The sequence below is a fragment of the Grus americana genome, chromosome 2 (assembly GCF_028858705.1).
Source record: "Grus americana isolate bGruAme1 chromosome 2, bGruAme1.mat, whole genome shotgun sequence".
NCBI lineage: Eukaryota > Metazoa > Chordata > Aves > Gruiformes > Gruidae > Grus > Grus americana.
Window position 1 is genome coordinate 121,354,283 of NC_072853.1, and position 19,997 is coordinate 121,374,279.

General features: G+C 42.0%; 1 protein-coding gene across 11 annotated transcripts; it reads right to left on the reverse strand.

The window, feature by feature from the left end:
* Window positions 1–649: 649 nt before the first annotated feature.
* CDV3 (CDV3 homolog) lies at window positions 650–17,281 on the reverse strand. Of its 11 annotated transcripts, none has more exons than XR_008575780.1 (7): window positions 16,751–17,281; window positions 14,647–14,726; window positions 12,362–12,498; window positions 11,152–11,314; window positions 10,026–10,075; window positions 3,118–3,240; window positions 651–2,655 (listed from the first exon to the last, which is right to left on the reverse strand). XR_008575780.1 is itself a non-coding variant. In XM_054815900.1 (6 exons), exons 1-6 carry the CDS (start codon window positions 16,964–16,966, stop codon window positions 3,236–3,238), a joined length of 651 nt encoding a protein of 216 aa, XP_054671875.1. In that variant the 5' UTR covers window positions 16,967–17,281; the 3' UTR covers window positions 650–3,235. The 11 variants fall into 11 exon arrangements, 7 of the variants coding, with proteins under 7 accessions (XP_054671875.1, XP_054671876.1, XP_054671873.1 ...); XR_008575779.1 differs by lacking the exons at window positions 651–2,655; window positions 3,118–3,240 and adding exons at window positions 4,308–9,643; window positions 9,810–9,894; XM_054815900.1 differs by having other exon boundaries at window positions 650–3,240.
* Between the last annotated feature and the right edge of the window lie 2,716 nt (window positions 17,282–19,997).

Here is a 19,997-nt window from a genome sequence, read left to right on the forward strand (position 1 = left end):
TTAATGCCTTAAATCACACCTTGAATTAACTTTGTATTTCACTGGCAATTCTCTGTTCCACCTCTAAAATGCTGCTTTGCATTGCATGCATTTTAAATAGCTGTAGATATCAGTAGGTGAGTCCTAGGGCTCCTGTGACTTAATTTTTTCTTCTTCCCAGTCCTGAGAAGAAGCTGCTGTGGAAGGGTAGAGCTGCTATTCTCACTTTACAGATAAGAAACCATTCCCTGACCCACTTAGCTGAGCTTTAAAGTAGTCTTGGAGACACACAGTTCCTGTAGCTGCTGTGAATCCCGGGGAGGGCAGAAGGGGAGCAGCTAAACGCACCAACCCCCAGTGGAACCAGTAACATGGGATCTGAGCGTTACCTACCTCATCTCCAGACATCTGCTCAGCTTGCGCATAATATATGCCACAAGCAGGCCACAGCACACGCTGCCCAGGCAGGCATCAGCTGTACACCACGGGGAAGGCAGGTGCTGAGCAGCTATGGTGAAGGAAGGAGGACAGTGAGGGAGCGCTGGGGAGCAGAGGCACGAAGCAGCTGTTCCCCTCTTCTGTGCTGAGCCCAGAACAACGCCTTGACAAGCAGCACGCTACTGTCCATCACAATGAACGCTCAGAGTCACTGAAGAGGGGTGAACACAACAACAGTGAGACAAACGTGGAGGTATAAATTCAGTTGGTGCTGTTAAATTTATTTTCTTCGGCTTTCTTCACAGGAAACATCACAAAAGTGCTTTACAGAGTTTGATACCATTACTCTAATATGGGATAAAAGACAACACCAGGTATGTGCACTGCACAGTTAGAAGTTGTCATACGCAGAAGCCATGATAGGTAAACCAGGGTAAAAAAAATCTACTGACAAAATATATATAGTTCAGGTTTATGAACTTAAATTATGACTATAAACATATAATTATATAAATATACAGGCACCATTAGGTTCCTGTGTTAACTGTGGGGGCCACACAGGGATTCTCAGAAATAGATCATGTTGTACTCTCCTTTGCTGAAACTGTTTCTGCTCTGCTCAGTGGGCTCCCAGCCAACCATTTTTCCCAGCCAGACAGTATCATTCTTTCTTTTGCACTACAATAAGCACTCAAATGGCTTTATCTTCGTTTCTTCAGGTTAAGCCTGGTGGTGAGACATTCTGGTACATTGCTGAAAGCAAGTTCAGTTTCATTTTTTTTTTCACTTATTCTTCAGTCATCTCTTCATTAAAAAAAAAGTCCTTTAGGCTAGAGCCTGCTGTCCACATAAGACAGTTTTGTTCAAGCTAGCATGTTACCAATCATGCAACCCTACTCCCTTTTAATAGTTGAGCTGTGTTAGACTGTGACCAGTGCTACTGCCTTCATTTTGCTGTATTCTGTGGGAATTAGGCTCCCATGTAGCCTTTAAGGGTCTAGGTTTAAATTCTTCAAGGAGATCACACTTGCTAAGTGATTTTGCAACAGCTGGAGTGTGCTACTAGAGCCCTGACTGAAGAAATACAGCATGATCAAGATTCATGAGTTCTTGCTTACAGAACTGCTTTCTAAATAAGTGGTGAATAATTCAGGCACCTGACTAGAAATCCTTGGCATGGTAATAATGTAGATGAACAAAAGAAGGGAATACTCCAGGGTGAAGAAAGGTCAACTCAAGAGATTTTTTTGCTGGGCTTTGAGTTGCATAAAAAAAAGCTAGCAGAGCCAATTACCTAGAAAACGCTGTCATGCCAGTTTGCCTTTTACCCAATTCCCAGATTAAAGACACAGTGCACAGTCAGAGAACTAGTCAGTCCTGAAGGTTACTGGGTGGCTAGTAAATAACACAGCAAGGATTTACAGTGGCAAGACAGGGTTTTGGTACACATAGCAGCAAAGATGATGAGTCTTTTACATGTGTGGGAGAGGGTATGCAGTACTGCATTCTAACAACTATGAGTGCTGCAGCTGCTCTATTCCTATACCTTGATTCCCCCCAAAATTAATAAAAATCCTCAGCTCCAATTTGCCAACTTTATAAACCTCCAGCAGCCACAATTCTTTTTTTTTGACAGAATGCTAGTAACAGAAAACCTAACACCTCCTTTGTATTTATAAATGTAGCATTACTGGTAAATGCAGTCACCACCTAAGAGACTTCACCTTACTTACGGATATACAATCTTTCAAGTACAAGATGAGAATGTGAGGAGATGAAACAAACCACAAAGCCTGCCCCCCCCCCCCCCAGTGTTGCTGCACTCATCTCAAATACTGTGATCTCCTTTCAATGTCCAGTTAAATACTACAACAGGTACGTTAGACTAAGCGTGGCTGAGCCTGTTTGGTTGCTGGTCAGAGACCAAATAATACATCTGCTTCATCTTGATCACCAAGACAGAGCAGAATAACCCAGAAATTTAAAACAAATTTCCTATGGGGTTTGTTCACTCACGCTTGATTCTGGCTGTTGTATCTAGACTTCAAGAGAGAAGATCTCAAATCAAGTTTTAATGAAACTGATCTCAAGTGACAGAAAAAAACCTCCACTGAAATCAATGAAGTTAAGCTCTGAGAGATCAGATTCATGTATGTTTTACCTGTTTCTCAATGCATTTGTTCTCTTGTATCAGCCTGATTTTATGGTTTGAATCGTTTTGTTATGGTTGTACGTACTCTGAAAGAGATACAGAATAAGTGATTTGTTTTAATTAAGAAAAGGAAGCTTATGACAACATTTTAACTAACAGTTTTCTGTAGGCAAATTATTTGAAATAAAGCAGACAGTTATAACTTGATGACTTCAGTGCTTTAACTGAGCTAGAAAGAAAATTCAGTACAGAAGATAGGAGACAAGAAACAGAGCAGAAAAGGTCAGGTTGAGTAAAAGTAAGAGCATGCTATGCTAATCACTGGTAAGAAGAGTGAATTATATACATGAAACTGAAGACTTCAGTGTATCAGATGGCCAAAAGCCAATGCCTGTAGAAAGTTACTAGGTTTGTCAGCACTGAGGAAGATGGTGATTGCCAAGGTCAGCTACCTCACTCTGTAAACTCGGCAATTCAGTGGCAAGTGAACATCAACAGAAAATCAACCCAAGGCAATGAATACTGGAAAGGCTTTAAACCACTCGTACATGCTCTGGTGAATTCTGATTAGTTGTGATCTTTCAAGGGGACGGTCTAGGCATCACCATCAGCTTGATGAAGACATCTGCTCAATGTGTAGTTGCAGTCAAGAAAGCGAGTAAGGTGTTAGGCTGTATTAAAGACAGAACAATATGGAAAAATATTACAGCATGCATTCCTCTTAGAGGTCCTCAATGAATATTTACTGTTTCAATAGCACCCTAAAAAAAAGTGACATATTAGAAAAATACAGGTAGGTAGGAAAGTGGTAAGAGAATGGTAGAAGCAGCTCTTGATAGCTGGAAAGACAGTAAGACCAAGGCAGTTTAAGAGGGGAGAAGAATGGATGATATACATCTTAAAAGTGATTCTTCTCCCCACCATGTAACAGGCTATATACCTCCAAGTCATTTTAAGCCACCTACCAATCTGTTGACCTCAATATCACTTATCACCACCATAAGTATGCCAAAGAGCCCCCCGTGTTATTCTTTAATGCTTATTATCCAGCTAGTTAAATACTTCCTCTGAAGCAACTGCAATAGTTCGTTGAAATTTAGCAGTAATCATTTCTGACAGAGAATTGTCACAGCTGATGCACATTAACAACTGTCTTAGAGGTGCTGCAGTGATAAGAATATCAGTAGGAGAAGATAGCTGCTGGGCCTCATCTCTGTCCATGCAGGTCTAATTTGTCTGTCTGCCATCATGTTCTCTGCTCCAATTTGGAGGCCCACTGTAAAAAGCTGAGTGATGAGCCTTGAAATCACCAGCAAGAGCAGACAAGGGCATATTCGTAAAAAGTATTGCTTCATGTTCCTTCAGCTGCAGTTAGCTGATAAAACAGGAGATGGTACTAAGTAGGGCAATCACCTCTTCTGTAATCCCTCCTCTCCTACCTATCCCCCTGCTTACACCTCTCAGCTCAATCTTCTGATCGTTTATCTGTTTCACAGAAACCCCTCCATGAAGTTAAGCTTACTCTCTCCCCTATTTCCATTGTACCTGCATGCTACTTCAACTTAAATATGGGAAAGCATAAAGAGTAGGACAAATGTGCATTTACATGTGGAGAGGGGAAGAAAACTATATTCCTACTACAAAATACCACTTAGTATCCTGACACAAATACATACTTTCGGGAGTAAGCATTTCTATTTCACATAATTTGAACAAACTTTAAACCAGCCACATTCTAAAAGATGGCTATAGACTGTGAGCAGGATTTTATTTCAGTCATGGGATTTACAAAATATATCAAGATTGATTTTAATGTATTCCACATAAAACCAAAAAGCCTCATATTAATATACCATTTAGGTTGCACAGATAATTAGAGAGGAAATACCAGTTAGAGTGCTCAGCCTGAACTTTTTCCTTACCCATACATACTAAAGTCTAATCACATAATACTTAAATAGAACGTATATTACATTCTGTAGAAATAAGCCTTTCCCAAAGTAGTATTAAAATACTGCAATGAAAGCTAATATAAAGATCTTTTAATAAAGACTTTTAGTCCTCTGTAGCACCTTCCATCAGCCCCAGCCCTTGACAGAAAACAGGTTTGGCCTCACAACACCCCTGTGAGGTAGGTGGTTGGGTTTTTGGGTACAGCTGGGGAAACTGCGGAAAGTGAAACTGAATTACTTGAAGTTAACACCGCAGCTCAGTGGAAAACCAAGGCCAAATCCCACTCTCTTGGTCCTATGCTCTTGCAACAAAATGGTCTTGCTTCTTTTCAGCGCATGCAGTTGTTTTAGATGATACTTTCCATTCCAGTATTCCAGATGCACTACTTTGATTCGTTCTGTGATACATTTTAAATATTTTTATTCTGGCTAAGCAGCCCACTGAACTCCATTAACCTTGCTGTATCAACATATATTCTAAGCAACTGAAGATAAAACCATGACATACATACCATTAAAAGATGCTTCACAAAAAAAAAAGGGAACTGTCTTCATAGCAATTTGAATCAGTGTCTCTGCTTTTCTTAAATATGAAACAAGTTATTTCCTAATAAGATTGCTCAACACTCTTGGAATTTGTCTTTTCTCAGTTGCATCTTTAGGCAACTGCTTAGAAAGCTTTATATCAATGCAAAATTCTACCTTCTCTCTGGACAGTTTTCCCCCCAATTATTTTCTTTAAACGGAAAAAAAATGGGATGCCTTCCCCAAGTACTGAACTTTCAATCAGCAGAAGTGTTTGAAGTCAAATGGATCTGTCACTTGTGAAAGCAGGGCTTATCCACACAGCACTTCTCCTCCTATCCAACCACTTACACTCCACTCCCTACCTCAGGCTGTGCATTTAATATTATCATTTAGAAAACCACCTTCCTAATCCCTCTCTTTTACCTCCTGTGTTTTATTTGCATAGTTTCCACTATCCTTGTTTTGTTTGTGGGTTTTGGTTTTTTAAAATCCTCCTTCTTGTTCTATTTCACTTCAGAGACAACATAGTAGAACTACACCTGGTGCTTCAGAAGCCAAACTCTAGATATATGATAGTTGTAACTTATCCAAATCAGTATTAGACTCATCAGTTCTGTCTTCTGCTGTTATTTCTTCTTCTACCTGCTAGAGCTGGAGATTCTTATATTAACTTCAATACAGACAAGCTGGACTTTTAACTTCTGAAGAATTTATCAGCAAATGTATCAGATTTCCTCCCCCTTTATACATACCTAATTTATATATCTGAAATTTAAATATGCATGTGATTTTCTTATATTCCCAAATAAAGTCCCTATTTACCATTAAAACTAATTTGTGAAATTAAAAGCTGAAATCAGGGAGGGACAATTTGTGAACTAAATTACAGTCAGGTGATAAAACCTGAAGTGTGGCTATTCATAAAGATTAAGTACTCGAGGTGTTTTTGGTAGTTTAGTTTCATGGGCATCCGATACAAACTGGTCACATAAAATATGAGGTATTCATTTCTCTGACCATGTCAATATTGGAAAGAATATTACTACTACCTTGTAAATAAGCACCTTTTAAGCACATGAAGCCCTATTAGTCTAAAAAAAAATCTGTTCCATTTTAGATATGGTATTTGACCAAAAACCACAAGCAAGTTTAAAACTGCTCAACCACGCTGAAATTAGAGAAATAAAAAAGTAAAACTATTGCAAAAGCTCAGATAAGCAAACGCCAAGATGTGCAGCCCTATCAAATTTATATTGTGTTTACTTGACCTAAATAGCACAGGTGTCTCAGCCATGTTGTGGTAAAAGAGTTTCCAAGAGCCAAAAAATGCAGGCAAATACCAAAAACCTTATTTCCTACCATGTCAGGTCTCTAACACAATTTATACCAGTAAAAATTCATCTGTTTGTAAGTTTTCTAAGAGTTGCTTTGGACATGACTGGTAAAGCTAGCTACAAAGACAAAACTGAAGCAGTAGGAGACAGTCACTTTTAGTTGTCAATTCCTCTTCATTTGTGAAAAAGATTAAACATGGCACAGCTAAACCAGGGGGTGGGGTAAGTAAAACTAATCTTGTCCTACATTTATCACCACCTCAGGTAAATACAGATGTCACATTCCTACAGCAGGCATTTGGGAAGTCCAACTTTATTAAAATTATCTAGTTTTTGGCATTATAACATTCTTTAAATACAGACTGTACCACCGAGAACTACAAATCCAAATTGTTCCTTTCCCAGTAAGTACTGGACATTTAAATGTTCTACTAGCAAGTCGGTAACTTTACGGCAGTGTTTCTCTTTTAAGCCAGAGAAAGTAAAATGGAACCTTTAAATTGGAAATTAATAACTCACCCACCATAAGAGCATGTTACAGGTTCAGAAGTTCCTGAAGTGGCACACAACTGCATTTTACTGACTGGTATCAGGAATCTCATTTCTACAACAGACAATCCTTCATTTATGGAATGAGTCTTCAAGAAGCATTTTGAAGGAATGAAATGGACATTCTTAGCATGCCTCAAATGAATGCAACCACAAACCAGATAAAGTTGGACTTTGGAGTCTCAAAAGCATACTGAGCTTCCACAGAGGACCGACTTTCAAAATTTCAGGCATGCAGAACAATTAATTGTTACAAGGAAGATACTGACAACTGGCATTTTGATAGTTGCTGGCAGCAATATTTAACACAAGAAACACTTTAAAATAGTTTAACATTCTGTACTATGGAAAATCTGCTGCATTTCTGATTTTTTTTCCTTTAAGCTTCCAGAAAGAACCTGGAATGATACACTTAGGAAAAGCCCCCAGAATAACACCTCTAGTTATATGTAGCTGATGGACTTCAGTGACAGCAAACATCCAGAGGTTTGGTTTGGGTCGCTGGGTTTTTTTTGTTGGGTTTGTTTTTTTTTTTCATTCTGTAATTTAGTAGAGCTACTTTCAAGTGAAAAGCAAATCAAAGCTTCATTCATACTCAATTCACAATCTCAAACCAGTCCTATATGGTGGGAGTAAGGAGACACTCCGACAGGTAGCAAACTAAACTTCTATGTATAAATGTCATATTAATATGCACTGCTATAAGCTCTTAAACATAGCCCACCTGACCACAAGGCTGACTACCCACTCCATGGCCTGTCCCTCAAGAGACCCAAATATTCTGCGTTTCCGCAGCTGCTGTACAGTCTTAAGCTAGAACTAAAGGTAAAGATTCATTAGACTCCAGAATCCATGTATATTTCCATTTTATTTGATTTGAAACTGTTACAGGGTTTTCTTGAACTGCCAGAATTCATGCCCAAAACCTCAAATAAAGACGGTGCAATGGACAGTCTCATCTACCCTTCATACAGTAGATTAAAACTTGATTCATGTGCATTGGTGATCTCAATCGCTTTAGAGCATCAGCAAAAGCGTTTCAAGATTTCACGTTTCTACCACATCAAGCGACATGTCCATTTACCATGAATTCCACAGAAAGCTTTAGTGACAAATCAACAGTTTTGCTGTCAACAATGTATTTTCAAGGAAGATACATGGCTCAGAGTCCAAAGTATTGGTATCAGTCATTCAGTGGGGTTTTGTTTCCAATTAAGAATAGTCTCTTGAGCCCTCTCTAATAGCAGCTTCTAGCAGAAGTTTTAGAGACAATTAACTCTGCAAGAGCAAGGCCAGTTTTAGTCTGTGCACAAAAGAACCAGGTGAAACCCCCAGCCCCACTGAAGTCAAGAGCAAAATTCCCATTGGCCTCGGAGAAGTAGATTTAAAGCAAGTCAGCAGTTAGTCAAAGGGAACCCAACTAGGCGATTCCTGTGCATACACAGTACTCACACACACATAAGCAAGTTTTGTTTTGTTCCCTTACTTTTCTTGCCATTGGCAACTCATATATATATATATATATATATAGATGTTGGGTCTATTTTTTGGCATTTACTCTGAAAAACTTCAACACTGGAGCATGCCACTATTGTACTTCATTTTGCTTCTGGTGTAAGAACTCAGAGAAGAGAAACACAGTTACAGCAGGACACTTTTGGTACTTGACAGGTTTCATTCATCTAATCAGTTATGGGCAATGTCCTATATTCTTAGTGTATCAGTGCCATTTTGCCTACTTCCACTAAATTAAGTCAGAGATGACAACAACTTAAAGAAGTCACTGCCTTCCATTATTACTACACTTCCTGACTTTGAATAAACACCATTTATGAGTTTTACTTAGAGGATTTCTGCCTCAAAAAGCCTGCATGCTTCACAGAAGTAGCCAAATAAGGCTTGCCAGCTTTAGTTATCCCTCTGCATACTAAGTCATTTTGGTTATCAAGTAACCATTACCCTTCAACAAGTAACTATTTTTAATAGAGGAGAAATTTTTATCTAGTATCGCTACTGCCACATATCTCATTTTTAAAAGACAAATTCTGAAGACTGTAGTTGGAGTCTGGATACCTCTGTGTCAAATCAAAACTCTTAAGTTTTAGTGCTTTAGGGTGAGAAAGACAAACTTCATGAAGAAAACCAAAATAAACCCTATTTCACTACAACATCTCATCGTTATTTAAATATACTGCAACTTGATACCAGAAACAAGGCAGGCATTTTTTTTTTGTGGAGAATAGAAAAAAAATGCTTAAACAGACAACTGTAAAAATGGCTAATGCAAACAGACCATTCAAACCCATCATTCCTCAAATCTGATGCTGAATGAGTTTTAATTTGTTTTGCAGTTACTTCAGTACAGCTATCTAAAAAGGTAAACAAACTACAGCTCTGTTATACTTGGATAGTATGAGTGGTACGGTACGCTCCAGAAGTCTCTAGTAGGCTATGGCTACACATGACAGGATTCCTCAGAAGGGGAACAGAATAGGTTTGTCTTTAAGGTCACTTAAATCTTTGTTATAGCAAATTGGAACCAAATGGCTGACTTCTGCAGGATTTCTGACAGGAATCCAGTAGAGCTGGTTTCAAGTTTCAGATGGCCACTAAAACAGCTGTAACCTTCTCTTCCAGAAGTTGTGATCCACATGGTGTCCACAATGAGTGCAGCAAGTCTGAGGTAGTCAACCTTTACGAAGGCTCAGTATCTGAACATAAAAAGATTTTGAAATGACCACTGGCTGTAGGTATCTTTCTGAGCAATTAAAGAACACTGATGACTCTTGTTCAATCATTTACATTAATTTGCCCCATATCCAATGGAGAAGTTGTAACATATTATGCTTCCATAGTGCAGGAGAACCAATCACTTACGTCAAAGTAGTCTGCACTTGCTGCAGTAGATCCAGCAGAAATAACGTGGCATGTTCATCATAGCCGTTAGCTGTAGTTTAGTTACCTTAGTAGAAGGGTTACCAAAAAAGCATTCCTTAATTGTAATGTGTATGCAGCTCTACTGATCCCCAAGCACAGCATACTGGTTGTCTAGCTGAAGTTTAAGTGCCTGGTTTTTTGACACCTCATCCCTACCTCTAGTTTTGTGTTTTACTACTTCAAAGCTCTTCTCCATTTCTTTATCCCTAAGGGAAAATAAATGTAATCAGTAAATATCTTATCACTAGCTTGTGAATTGTGAATTTCTAGTCGATTTCCACCCCATCCCAACAAAAACATTATCAACACAGAACACCAAGGTCTAGAGTTTTAACGGAACAGCCAAACATTCCCAAGCAAATCTTGTAAAACCTTCTCTCCAGAATCAAGCTCATCACCCAGTACAATTCATATTACATTCTAAAATTCAATATTAACAGTCTCAAAAGTAACTTTAAGTGCATCTATGAAAAATAGGTTTTAGGAAGCATAAATCCATTTCTAGAATGCTCACTCAGAATTTCAGCTCAGCTCAATTTGCACTGTTCAAACCCTGAGGCATCAATGACAGTGTCTCATTTGCCAAGCAGCCAAAGCCACACCAAAAAAATCAGAAGAAACAAAGCTTCTGCTAGGCTGTATTAGTAACACAGCAAGCAGGGAAAAAAAAAAGAAAAAACCAACCCTCCTCCCCCAAAAACCACCCCAAATTAATTAGGTATTTGCCTAGCTATCTCTTCTGTGGGGGAATGAGGGAATGAAAAGATCAGGACTCAAAAGCAGGCTGAGGCTTAAGTCCTCAGCACCACAAAATACAAAACATTTCAGTGAAATTGGGGGGCCTCTTCATTGCAAACCACAGCTCAGACAACAGGTTTATTGATTTATACTTGTATTAAATCCTTTTCCTCCATTAAAGTTACCTTCACATCTCTAATGAGAAGGCAGTGTGCTCAAGACATCCTACTCATGTCTACTGACAGTAATAACAGAGCTTCACCATGGCTAGCATCTCAGGGAACCAGATGCTGTCAAACGTAAGGTAACTGGCAGCCCTGTTTGGCTATCTCACTGGGCTATGTCCTATCAAAGTTATTTCATGGGAAGCCCTTCCTAGAGTTGGAAAATACAGCTAAGACCTCTCCCTATCTCTTTGCCAAACAGAATAATTTCTTAGTTATTTCTTTCCTCTGTGGAAAGACTCAGGCTTAAGCCCTAAAACAAAATAAGAACTTAGAGAAGGCTGTTAAAATACGTCTCTCAGAGAATGAGATGTACTTACTTTCGACTGTCTACAAGCTTGGCGGTAGACTGCAGTGATGGAAACTGCGTATCACTATAGATTTCTGGTGGTCCTTGCTGTGCTCTCCGTGGCCTGCCACCCTCCCTGGCACCAGGCGGCCTGTATACACCACCGGTCTGAACTGGTTCTGGGGTTTCTGTAACTAGTTATAAGAACAACATTTAGACAAGAGAGTAAGTTTGCATTCATATCTGGAAAAAAGAAATAAGAAAAGAATCCCGTAAGTATGCTTTTGCACCTTGTAAAGATCTGGAAGCAAATATTTTAGACAAGGGAGGCAATCAGGTATCACCTAATGTAACCTATACTTAGCAGTCAAATTAAAATGTGTCTCCAGTGCATTGCCTCACGAAGTTCAGGGAATCAAAACTGCTGAGGAGAACTTCATGCTTCTCATTTGCAGCTTACATTTAAAAGCAGAGATTTAAACACAACTCTATTTGCCAAATCTTATTTAAAGCACCTCTCCAGATGCAGAAGAGAATATCCAAATAATTTCTATTTAAGGCAACTATCTACAATGAAATAACACTGATTTAATTAACTTTACCTCCATACCTGTGAAAACAAGAAAAAACACAGCAAGCCACTTTTCCATGACTTTCTCAATGGAAGAGAATAGTCTGAACTCAGATCATGGCTAAGTAGCTGATCTCCGCTGCTGCTAATAAATTGTATTTGATCATAACTGAAGTCCTATCCCAGTTAAAGAATCAATTTTGCAGTTTCATGTTCTCTGTACCCTAGAATTGATTTTGAAAAGCATACTACTAACCACTGAACCCTACTCAAGAACTGCCATATTACACATCAGATATTGGCTGAACATCCACTTAATTGTCAAAGCAGTATTTTTAGATCAACAGAAATACTTCCAACAGATATTTTGCAGACTGCAGAGTAGAGGGATCTCCTTCAAAGATGGAATGCTTCTTCCCACCCCCACTCCTTTTGAAGTCGGAAATAAAACCCCCTCCATTCATGTTTGTTTAAATATCTGACAGTACTGTCAATTCTGTTCCTCAGATCCCTTCACAGGCAAGTCTCCTCATTTGTATGTCAAACAAGCCATTAGTACGTTAGAAGGTGCCTGAATAGGAAATGCTCCTTGAGCTCTACCCTCCGAGCAGCTTAATTCAACCTCATACGCTTCCAATTGGAAAAAGCAACAACTCTGAGTTAAGTTTACCAGTTGGTTCAACGACAGGTGCTGGTGCAGGAGCTGACTTGTTCCAAGGGCCAGATGATCTGTCTACACCACCACCAGTCTCCTCCCAGTTGTCACCGGGTTCTTCTCTTTTTTCACTTTCATCATCTTCTTTTTCACTACAAAAGAGAAATAAGGAACATTTTACAGAGACTTAAGATTTGCCAGAGATGACACAATTGCCATAGACAAGATTTCAAAGCTACTGTACTGAAGGTACTAGATTTAACCAGACTACATTAGTCCTGTAACCACTGTATTAGTACTTCCATCCAAGCAATTTTTGGCACACTGCTGCATAACTTGGCAATTGAGAAGGAAAAATTTCTTAAAAAAGACACAAATTCAAACTGTAATAAGTGATCAAATAAATGGATTTCTTATTTTGAGCTTAAAGACTTTTTTCTTACTAAGACAGTCACGCATTTGGAAGTGATGAGAAGATAAAGCAGGAAAGGGCTAAAGTCCAGCTTCCATAAAACACTTTAGTCAAGAGGAAGAAATTGTGGAAAAGTATAGACAGAAAGCAAGTCCTGAGCTCCCTCTCCCTATAACCACAGACACCTGAGAAACACAATACCCATACAAATAAAACCTACACACCAACTCGGATTTTTTTTTTAAGTAATCAAAAAAACAGGAAAATATATACCTTTTTTAAAGATAAATCCTATGCAAAAGCCCAACTTACTTTTAGACTACTTTATTCTGCATAGAAATAGTCAGAGACTCAAAATAATTTGCTAGACAAGCCTACTACAGAAAGCTGTGTGGTATAATGGGACATACACAGAGGGTGAGGCTGTTAAAAAACCCAAGACATTGACCTTAACAGCAGCAGTAAAGTATGAATACAGAAGTAGTTTGTAATACACCAAATCCTAATAAGCTCTCTGTGTAATAATCAGAGAACAGTCAATAATACTTAGCATTTCTGAAAATTAAACGGTGTTTCACCATTCATCCAAATACAGTAACAATCATGGTAAGCTGGACCAAGGAACTAAACACATCACTATCCTTTTTTAAACTACAGTCAAAAGCAGATGCTTACAGACTAGCTAGAACAGAGTAAGTATACATAACATCCCACACCCCCACATCCACCAGATACTCTGTGTCTTATTTTCAAAGAAATCTCCAGAGCTGGATAATTTATAACCTCCAGTGGGTTTTTCCTTCCATTTACTTCTCCATTCTCCCCTTGAATCCACTAACCGAGCGGTTACAAAATCCTGTGGCAGAAACTTCCACATGCCTGAAAATCTGCGACAGCATCAAAAGCATTCAGAATGCTGGCCTTTGTCTGGAAAACCAAAGTACTCGCTTTTCAGTCCAACAGTAAGAGCAGTCAGTGAAGCAGCAGCCCACTTGTTACTTGTCCATTCAGACATGTGATTATCCACTGTGACACTTCAATGGTATGGAGAGCTCGTGGACCAAATACATGCAAATGGCTTAAAAGGACTAGTTAACTGAAAGGGGGTGTGTGGCTTATTTAAAAAAATAAATAAATCAAAGAATATGTAAGACCTGCTCAAACAGTGAAGAAAGTGTCTATCGCACCAGTTACAGGTTACATGATTTTAAGGTGGCATTATTCTGAACATCATCAATACCTGGACAATGAGGATTATGTGACATTCTCAGTCTAAGACTGAGGTCAAAATCCTTTTTCTGACCTGATGAAATGTTTCTTAACCAGGACAGACTTAAGGAGACTTACTTTGGACCAGACTACAGGACTTAATGAAAAAGCAAACAAAGAATCTTGGATGAGACTCATAAATGCAGTCCTGTGGGATCTTGTCATGAGACACTAGTTTTACCAACTCTATTTTCATTTCTTTGGAATAAAAATGCAATGGTTCAGGAACTTACTACTCAAACTGAGATGCTGAATAGATTGAGTCAAATACCCTCACAGCGGTCAAATGATTCAGTGGGAATTACTATCCTGCACTCCTCTCAGAGAAATTCCTACTCTAGTATCTTTATGGAAGGGAATGTTAAGCATTTGTAATAAAAATTTAGGTCTATCTCTTTTGATTGGGACTCAGAGTATCAACAGAGACTTTGAAAATAAAGAGAACATTGGCAGAGAACAGTCAAACCTAAGTTACCCTGCAGCAAACTTCTGTACTAGCAGAAACATATCAAATCTCTGTTTAACTGGACTCCATGGAGGCAGTTCTGAAGAAAGAACATACTTTTTAGACATAAATAATGATTATACTGGAGAGAAAAAGAAAAAAAAAAAGTAGTACCTTATTTGCATGGACTGAACTCTAAGACCACTATAATCAATTTCTTCCTTTTGCTCAAACTCCTTCCAATCATCCTCTTCCTGTAAGAAGAGAAAAATATAAGTTGTTACCTTCTTTACACTGAAAGTAGAAAGAAGAATGTAACTAAGATAATACAAAGAATACTAAGGGTGAAGGTGCAGTTCCATAGGAAACTGATCTGTGTGCACCACAGCCAACAGGGGAAATGATTCCACTCCCTCCTCCCCTAACTTACTATATGTCATCTAGGATGCACCTGTGAGCTGACTTTAACTCACTAGAACAGCTAAAAAACACCCCAACAAAAAAGTCATTCAAGTGAAAGAAAATCTCAGTAAAAATCCAGTGGGAAGTCAAGGGACAACACGAAGTGGGGAACAGGACCATGCAAGTCAAGACCAAGGAAATACAAGGGCAAGAACTCTCCCTTTTACTAACAGTAAGTTTTTATGACAGCTTGAATGCACATGAAGCTTTAGATTTACTTTACTTGTCCATCACCTATTTCACAAGCCAAACAGCAAAGAACTACAGTGGATTTATGACAGAAATTAATATTGGTACATTTGACTTTTTCACATTCACAACCACTTTTACAGCCTTATTCTTAATAATGTTTTTACAACAGTAAAAAGGTCAACCACAGCAATCTTAGTATACAAAAACAGTAGAATACTAGTCTTTGGGGAGCACCACTTTAAGGTTTTAAAATGGGAGTTTGATTACGTGTTTGGGGAAAGAGGGACTCGCTTAAGTGGAGCCAATTTTGTCCTACTGTGTAATCAGCAGATTCTGGGGTTATTAAGGTAGGCCAGAAACGGACCAGAACAGATAAGCAGTCCTCCCATGTTCCTAGTCACAGCTTTAAGACACGCACTGCCTAATTAGTAGTTTACGTAATTCCTACACTCTACATGAAATGCAGTTACATTACTTTAACTATGAAGACCTTGCAAGCAAGGCTCCCTTCCTGCTGAACAGCTGGAAATACAGCTTCTTTTAAGAGCCCTGTCCTAGGATCTTTTACATTATCAACCTCTAGCAGGAAAACTTTGACCTGCTTTAAAGTAACAGCAGAAGTAGAAAGTGACCTCATGTTATTGCACCGTCTGCTGAAGATTCAGTCTTTTGGAAGAGTGTCCATGTACGGCTCTAAAATCTTTTAGATTTCTTATATCCTCATCTCCATGGAAACATCACAGTTTCCAAATTAACATATCCTTCACGTTTAATGATCTTTATTTCTAATCCAACTACAAGCTTCAGTCAAAACCAGGTATTATTTTACAAGCAAATAAGCAGAAGAGCAGCTGAAAGATTACCACTGACCTTGGTCTACTTAGAAAGCTACAAGCTCCCCAAGTTAAGCAACATTAGCAAATAGAAGTATTTCTTAAAATTAATTTTAAATATACAGCATAGCCAGTTGTAAGGCACCACCTAACTCAACTACTATCACTCAAGCTTCTCTTGCATTCTCATCGTTTCATTACAATACGGTACAAAAAAGTTACTGACAGTAAAACCCTTCCTTGGTAGAAAGGCAAAGAGCTCTGCGTACTTTGCAGAGCCAGGGGGATCTTATCGCCAAGGCCCACAGGCAACACGCCACAAACCCAGGTGGCTTACGGCTGGCACCTGATGCAAATCCCCAGTTCTGGCCGCTACCTTGCGCCAAGACCCAGAAACCTGGGCGGGCTAGGAAGAACTGAAGCCACAGACTGGGAACCGGCCCCGCTTATCCCGCACACACATGCGGATACAAGGCGCGTTTCAAGGCCGGGAGTCCGCCCTGGCCGGAGCCCGCCGGGCTTCCCTCCCAGCTGCCACGCCTGCCCGACGGCTCCAGCCCGCTGCCGCCCCGCTCCGGGGCAGGGCCGGCCAGGGAGCCCCGCCAGGCCCCGTGCCGCCAAGGGCGCCCGCATGGCCGGGCGGCGCCGCTCCCCCGGGCCGGCCGTGGCGGCGCCCCCTGCCGGCAGGAAGGCACCGCCCGGGCCGGCGGAGGAAGCCGTGACCCTTCCCCCACCGCCGCCCCAACGGAGCGGACCCGCTCCCCCCCTTCCTCCCGTCCTCCCGGCCGCACCTTGGTCGTCGTCTTGGCGGAGCCGGCGTTGGAGGCGGCGGCCCCGGAGCCGCTACCCTCAGCCGGGCGGGTTCCCGCGGCCGCCCCCGCGGCGTTAGAGGCGGCGTTGGAAGCGCTGGAGGCGGCGGCGGCCCCTCGGCTGCTCTTCTCCTTCCGCTTCTTCTTGTCCCGCTTGGCGAAGAAGTCGTCGAGGCTCCTCTCCTCGGTCTCCGCCATGGCGGCGGCTCCGGCTGCCGGACCCTGCGCTCGGCGGCCGCTCCCAACGGCGGAGCGGCGGGAGGGGAGGGGGGGGAAAGGAGAGGGCAGCGGCGGCCCGGGCCAACAGGTGAGCTCCGCGCAGCAGCGGCGGCAGCCTCCCGCTACCTGCCGCCCTTCGCTGAGGGGAGCGAGCGCGGCCGCCTAACGGCTGCGGCTGGCCGGGCCCGCACGAGTGCGCCCGACGCCCGGCGGGAGGAGGCTTCCGCGCTCCACGTTGGTGGCCGCCGCTTGACACGGCCCGAAAGAGGAGGGGGAGGAGGAAGGCGGTCTGCCGCGGGGCTGGGCTGAGGAGAAAGGGGGCGGAGCCTTCCGGCTATGCCCGCTCCCGCTCATGCGCCGCAGCACCTCGACCAATGAGCGGCCGGGAAGGAAGTGTATGCCGGCCAGTCAGAAGTCTCCAGGGGCATGCTGCTGACGTCACGACGTAAGAATGCGTGATGGGCGGGGAGGCGGTGACGCGGCTGGGGATTGGCCGAGGCGGACGGGGAGAAAGGTGCTCGGGGGTTCCGTTGAGCCGGGCAGCGCGTGCGCGCTGGGGCTGGGCTCGTGGGGCGGGGCGCGGCGCGGCGCATGGGGCAGCTGGGCGCCGTGGGGAATGCCTTGCGCGTGTCGGTCTCCCCCCCTTCCGTCTTCCCCTGAGGAGAGCCGGCTCCCCTGAGGGGACCTGTGCGTGGGGCCGGCCGGGCAGGGCTGGCGGGTGGACTGTGGCCGGCTGGGGCTCCTCGGGAGACCGTTGGCTGCTTTCCGCGTTGGGGGCAGGGCTTTCCTGTGGGGGCCCGCCGCGGAGCGAAAGAGGGACGGGAACGGACGCCCAGGGGGGCTGTCCCCACCGAGCGCTGCGAGAGCTGCTTCCGAGGAGGCTGAGAGGGCAGCGGTCCCTGCTCTCAGCCCGTCCTACCGGCTCAGGGGGCCTCTCAGCCTGCCAAGCGGCGGCTCGCTTTGCGCCCTGCTTCCCCACCCGTGAGGTGAAGTGGGGTTCACTCTTAGCGTGGGCAGAGGTGACTAAGGCTCGGCCTCCCCGCACCCCAGAAGGGGCCATGCACTTACACTGTCATCATAAAGGATGCAAAGGAAGTAATTTAGCTTTCATCTTGGAAACGGTGTGGTTAAGTGAGTAAGACATGAAACACCGCCCTGTCTAGGATGTCGGGTTGCATTCGCGTGAACTCCCTAGCTGCTTTCCTGACTTGTAGTGAAGCCTAGGGAGTATCTGCTGGAAAACAAACTTCACAGTGGGTGTCTGCAGGTTGTCCCCACTAGCTTTGGGTACTGTAGCGACCTTTAGCTCTGGGAAAAAACATGGGTGTTTAAAAAGTTCACCATTGCTTCAGAATGCATTATCAAAAGTTTTGAGGCAGGATACTTTGAAAAACAGCCTCAGACTGTCTCATGAATCATAAATAATTACATGAAACATTGCTTCTCATGACTTACTTTGTTGGACATCCATCAAAAGGAGATAGATGTTCCTACTGCTAAAGCGTGAGCCCAAATGAGAATTACCCATCAAATTAAGCATTGGCTTGTATTATAATAATATAAAAGTCAGCATGTTTGTATTCTTGATTTATTTAGTATCATTTTATGCTTTGTGATATTTTCTCTTGAAATCATTACATACGTGTGTGTCTATATTAACATATAAATGAAAAGTTTTTCTGAACTTTGGAGAGTGTTTCACAGTCTCTTTAATTTGTGTCCATAAACATACTGTTATTGTATCCATCCATAATTCTTGACCTGTTTGAAAAAACAGGGGAGGTGCCATTGTCATATTGCAGAAAGAGGTTAAATACTCTGTGTCTTTGTGAAGCATTTTGTAGCTGTAACTGAATCACTGTAGTTGAGTGCTCTGTGTTTGGGACATTTGTTACAATCCTCTTTTTATGTCTCTCCTGATGCATTCTCCTTATATTTCTCTACTACCATTGACATTCTGTGCACTTATAGGATTTGATCCCGCACAGAGCAGGTCCTGAGAACTAAAAATTGCAAGTGTAACAGTTCATCTGGTAACACCAAGAATGCTACGTCATCAGCAACACTTTCTATTTCCTGATAGGAATAATTACTGAAGGAGAAAGAAAATTTGGTAACTAAGTCTCATTTTCTGTGCCTCCTTCGTGCACCCAAGCTCCCCTCCTACTCCTGCTGTCCCCTTCGGTTGATAGAAGGTCGTGTAGAAGATGTGACACAGGACAGCTCAGTGTGGAAGAGTGACATTCCTTTTGTCAAAGCTGCCTTCCCTTGCATTTGTACTCCGCTACTGCCCAGGAAGCTGATGTACCTCCTCACTGCACCATGCCGTGGCCCGCAGACTCAGCACTGATAATAATGTGCAACTAAGCAGACAATTTGTATCCCTCAGCTTTTGTGGTAGATAAGCTAATAATGGCCACTAAATACAGTGCTGTGTCTGATTCTAAGCTACACTTTTTTTGAATTTCAGCAGCTGGTAAAATATTTTCGTTGCGTTATTATGGATAACCCCTAGTATCCGGCTGAAGAATGTGAACCTGATGCCTTTTTGCTGCTTTTAGCGTCTGCGTCACTTGTCCCTTGCAAACACGGTGCTGTAAGGCTGGAATGAGCAACTCTGGATTAGAAACTCAATACCTGTCAGGAGCAGAGTACCAAGAAACATTTCAGCTGTTAAATCTGGAACACACTCAGTGGAAACCATGGAAAACAGCAGCAATGTTTTAGGCCTCAGAGGGCTCAGATCCTGATTTAAAGACGTGTGTCTCAGCTGGCGCTGTAAAGGAAGCATTAGTTATGCAGTTATGCTTGGATTTGCCTCCCACTTCTAGCTTTATTTTTATGTAAAATTGTGAAAACATGCTGATGCACAGCTTTTGTAGTTCTCTGCAAATGCATTGCGTTAGCTTTTATGGTTAAGATTGTTGCTGTGTAAAATGTTAGATGCAGGAAAAAAAGGTCAGTATTTCTGTTTTTTTCTTTTCCTCTCTCAAATTCAATGATCCTAAAT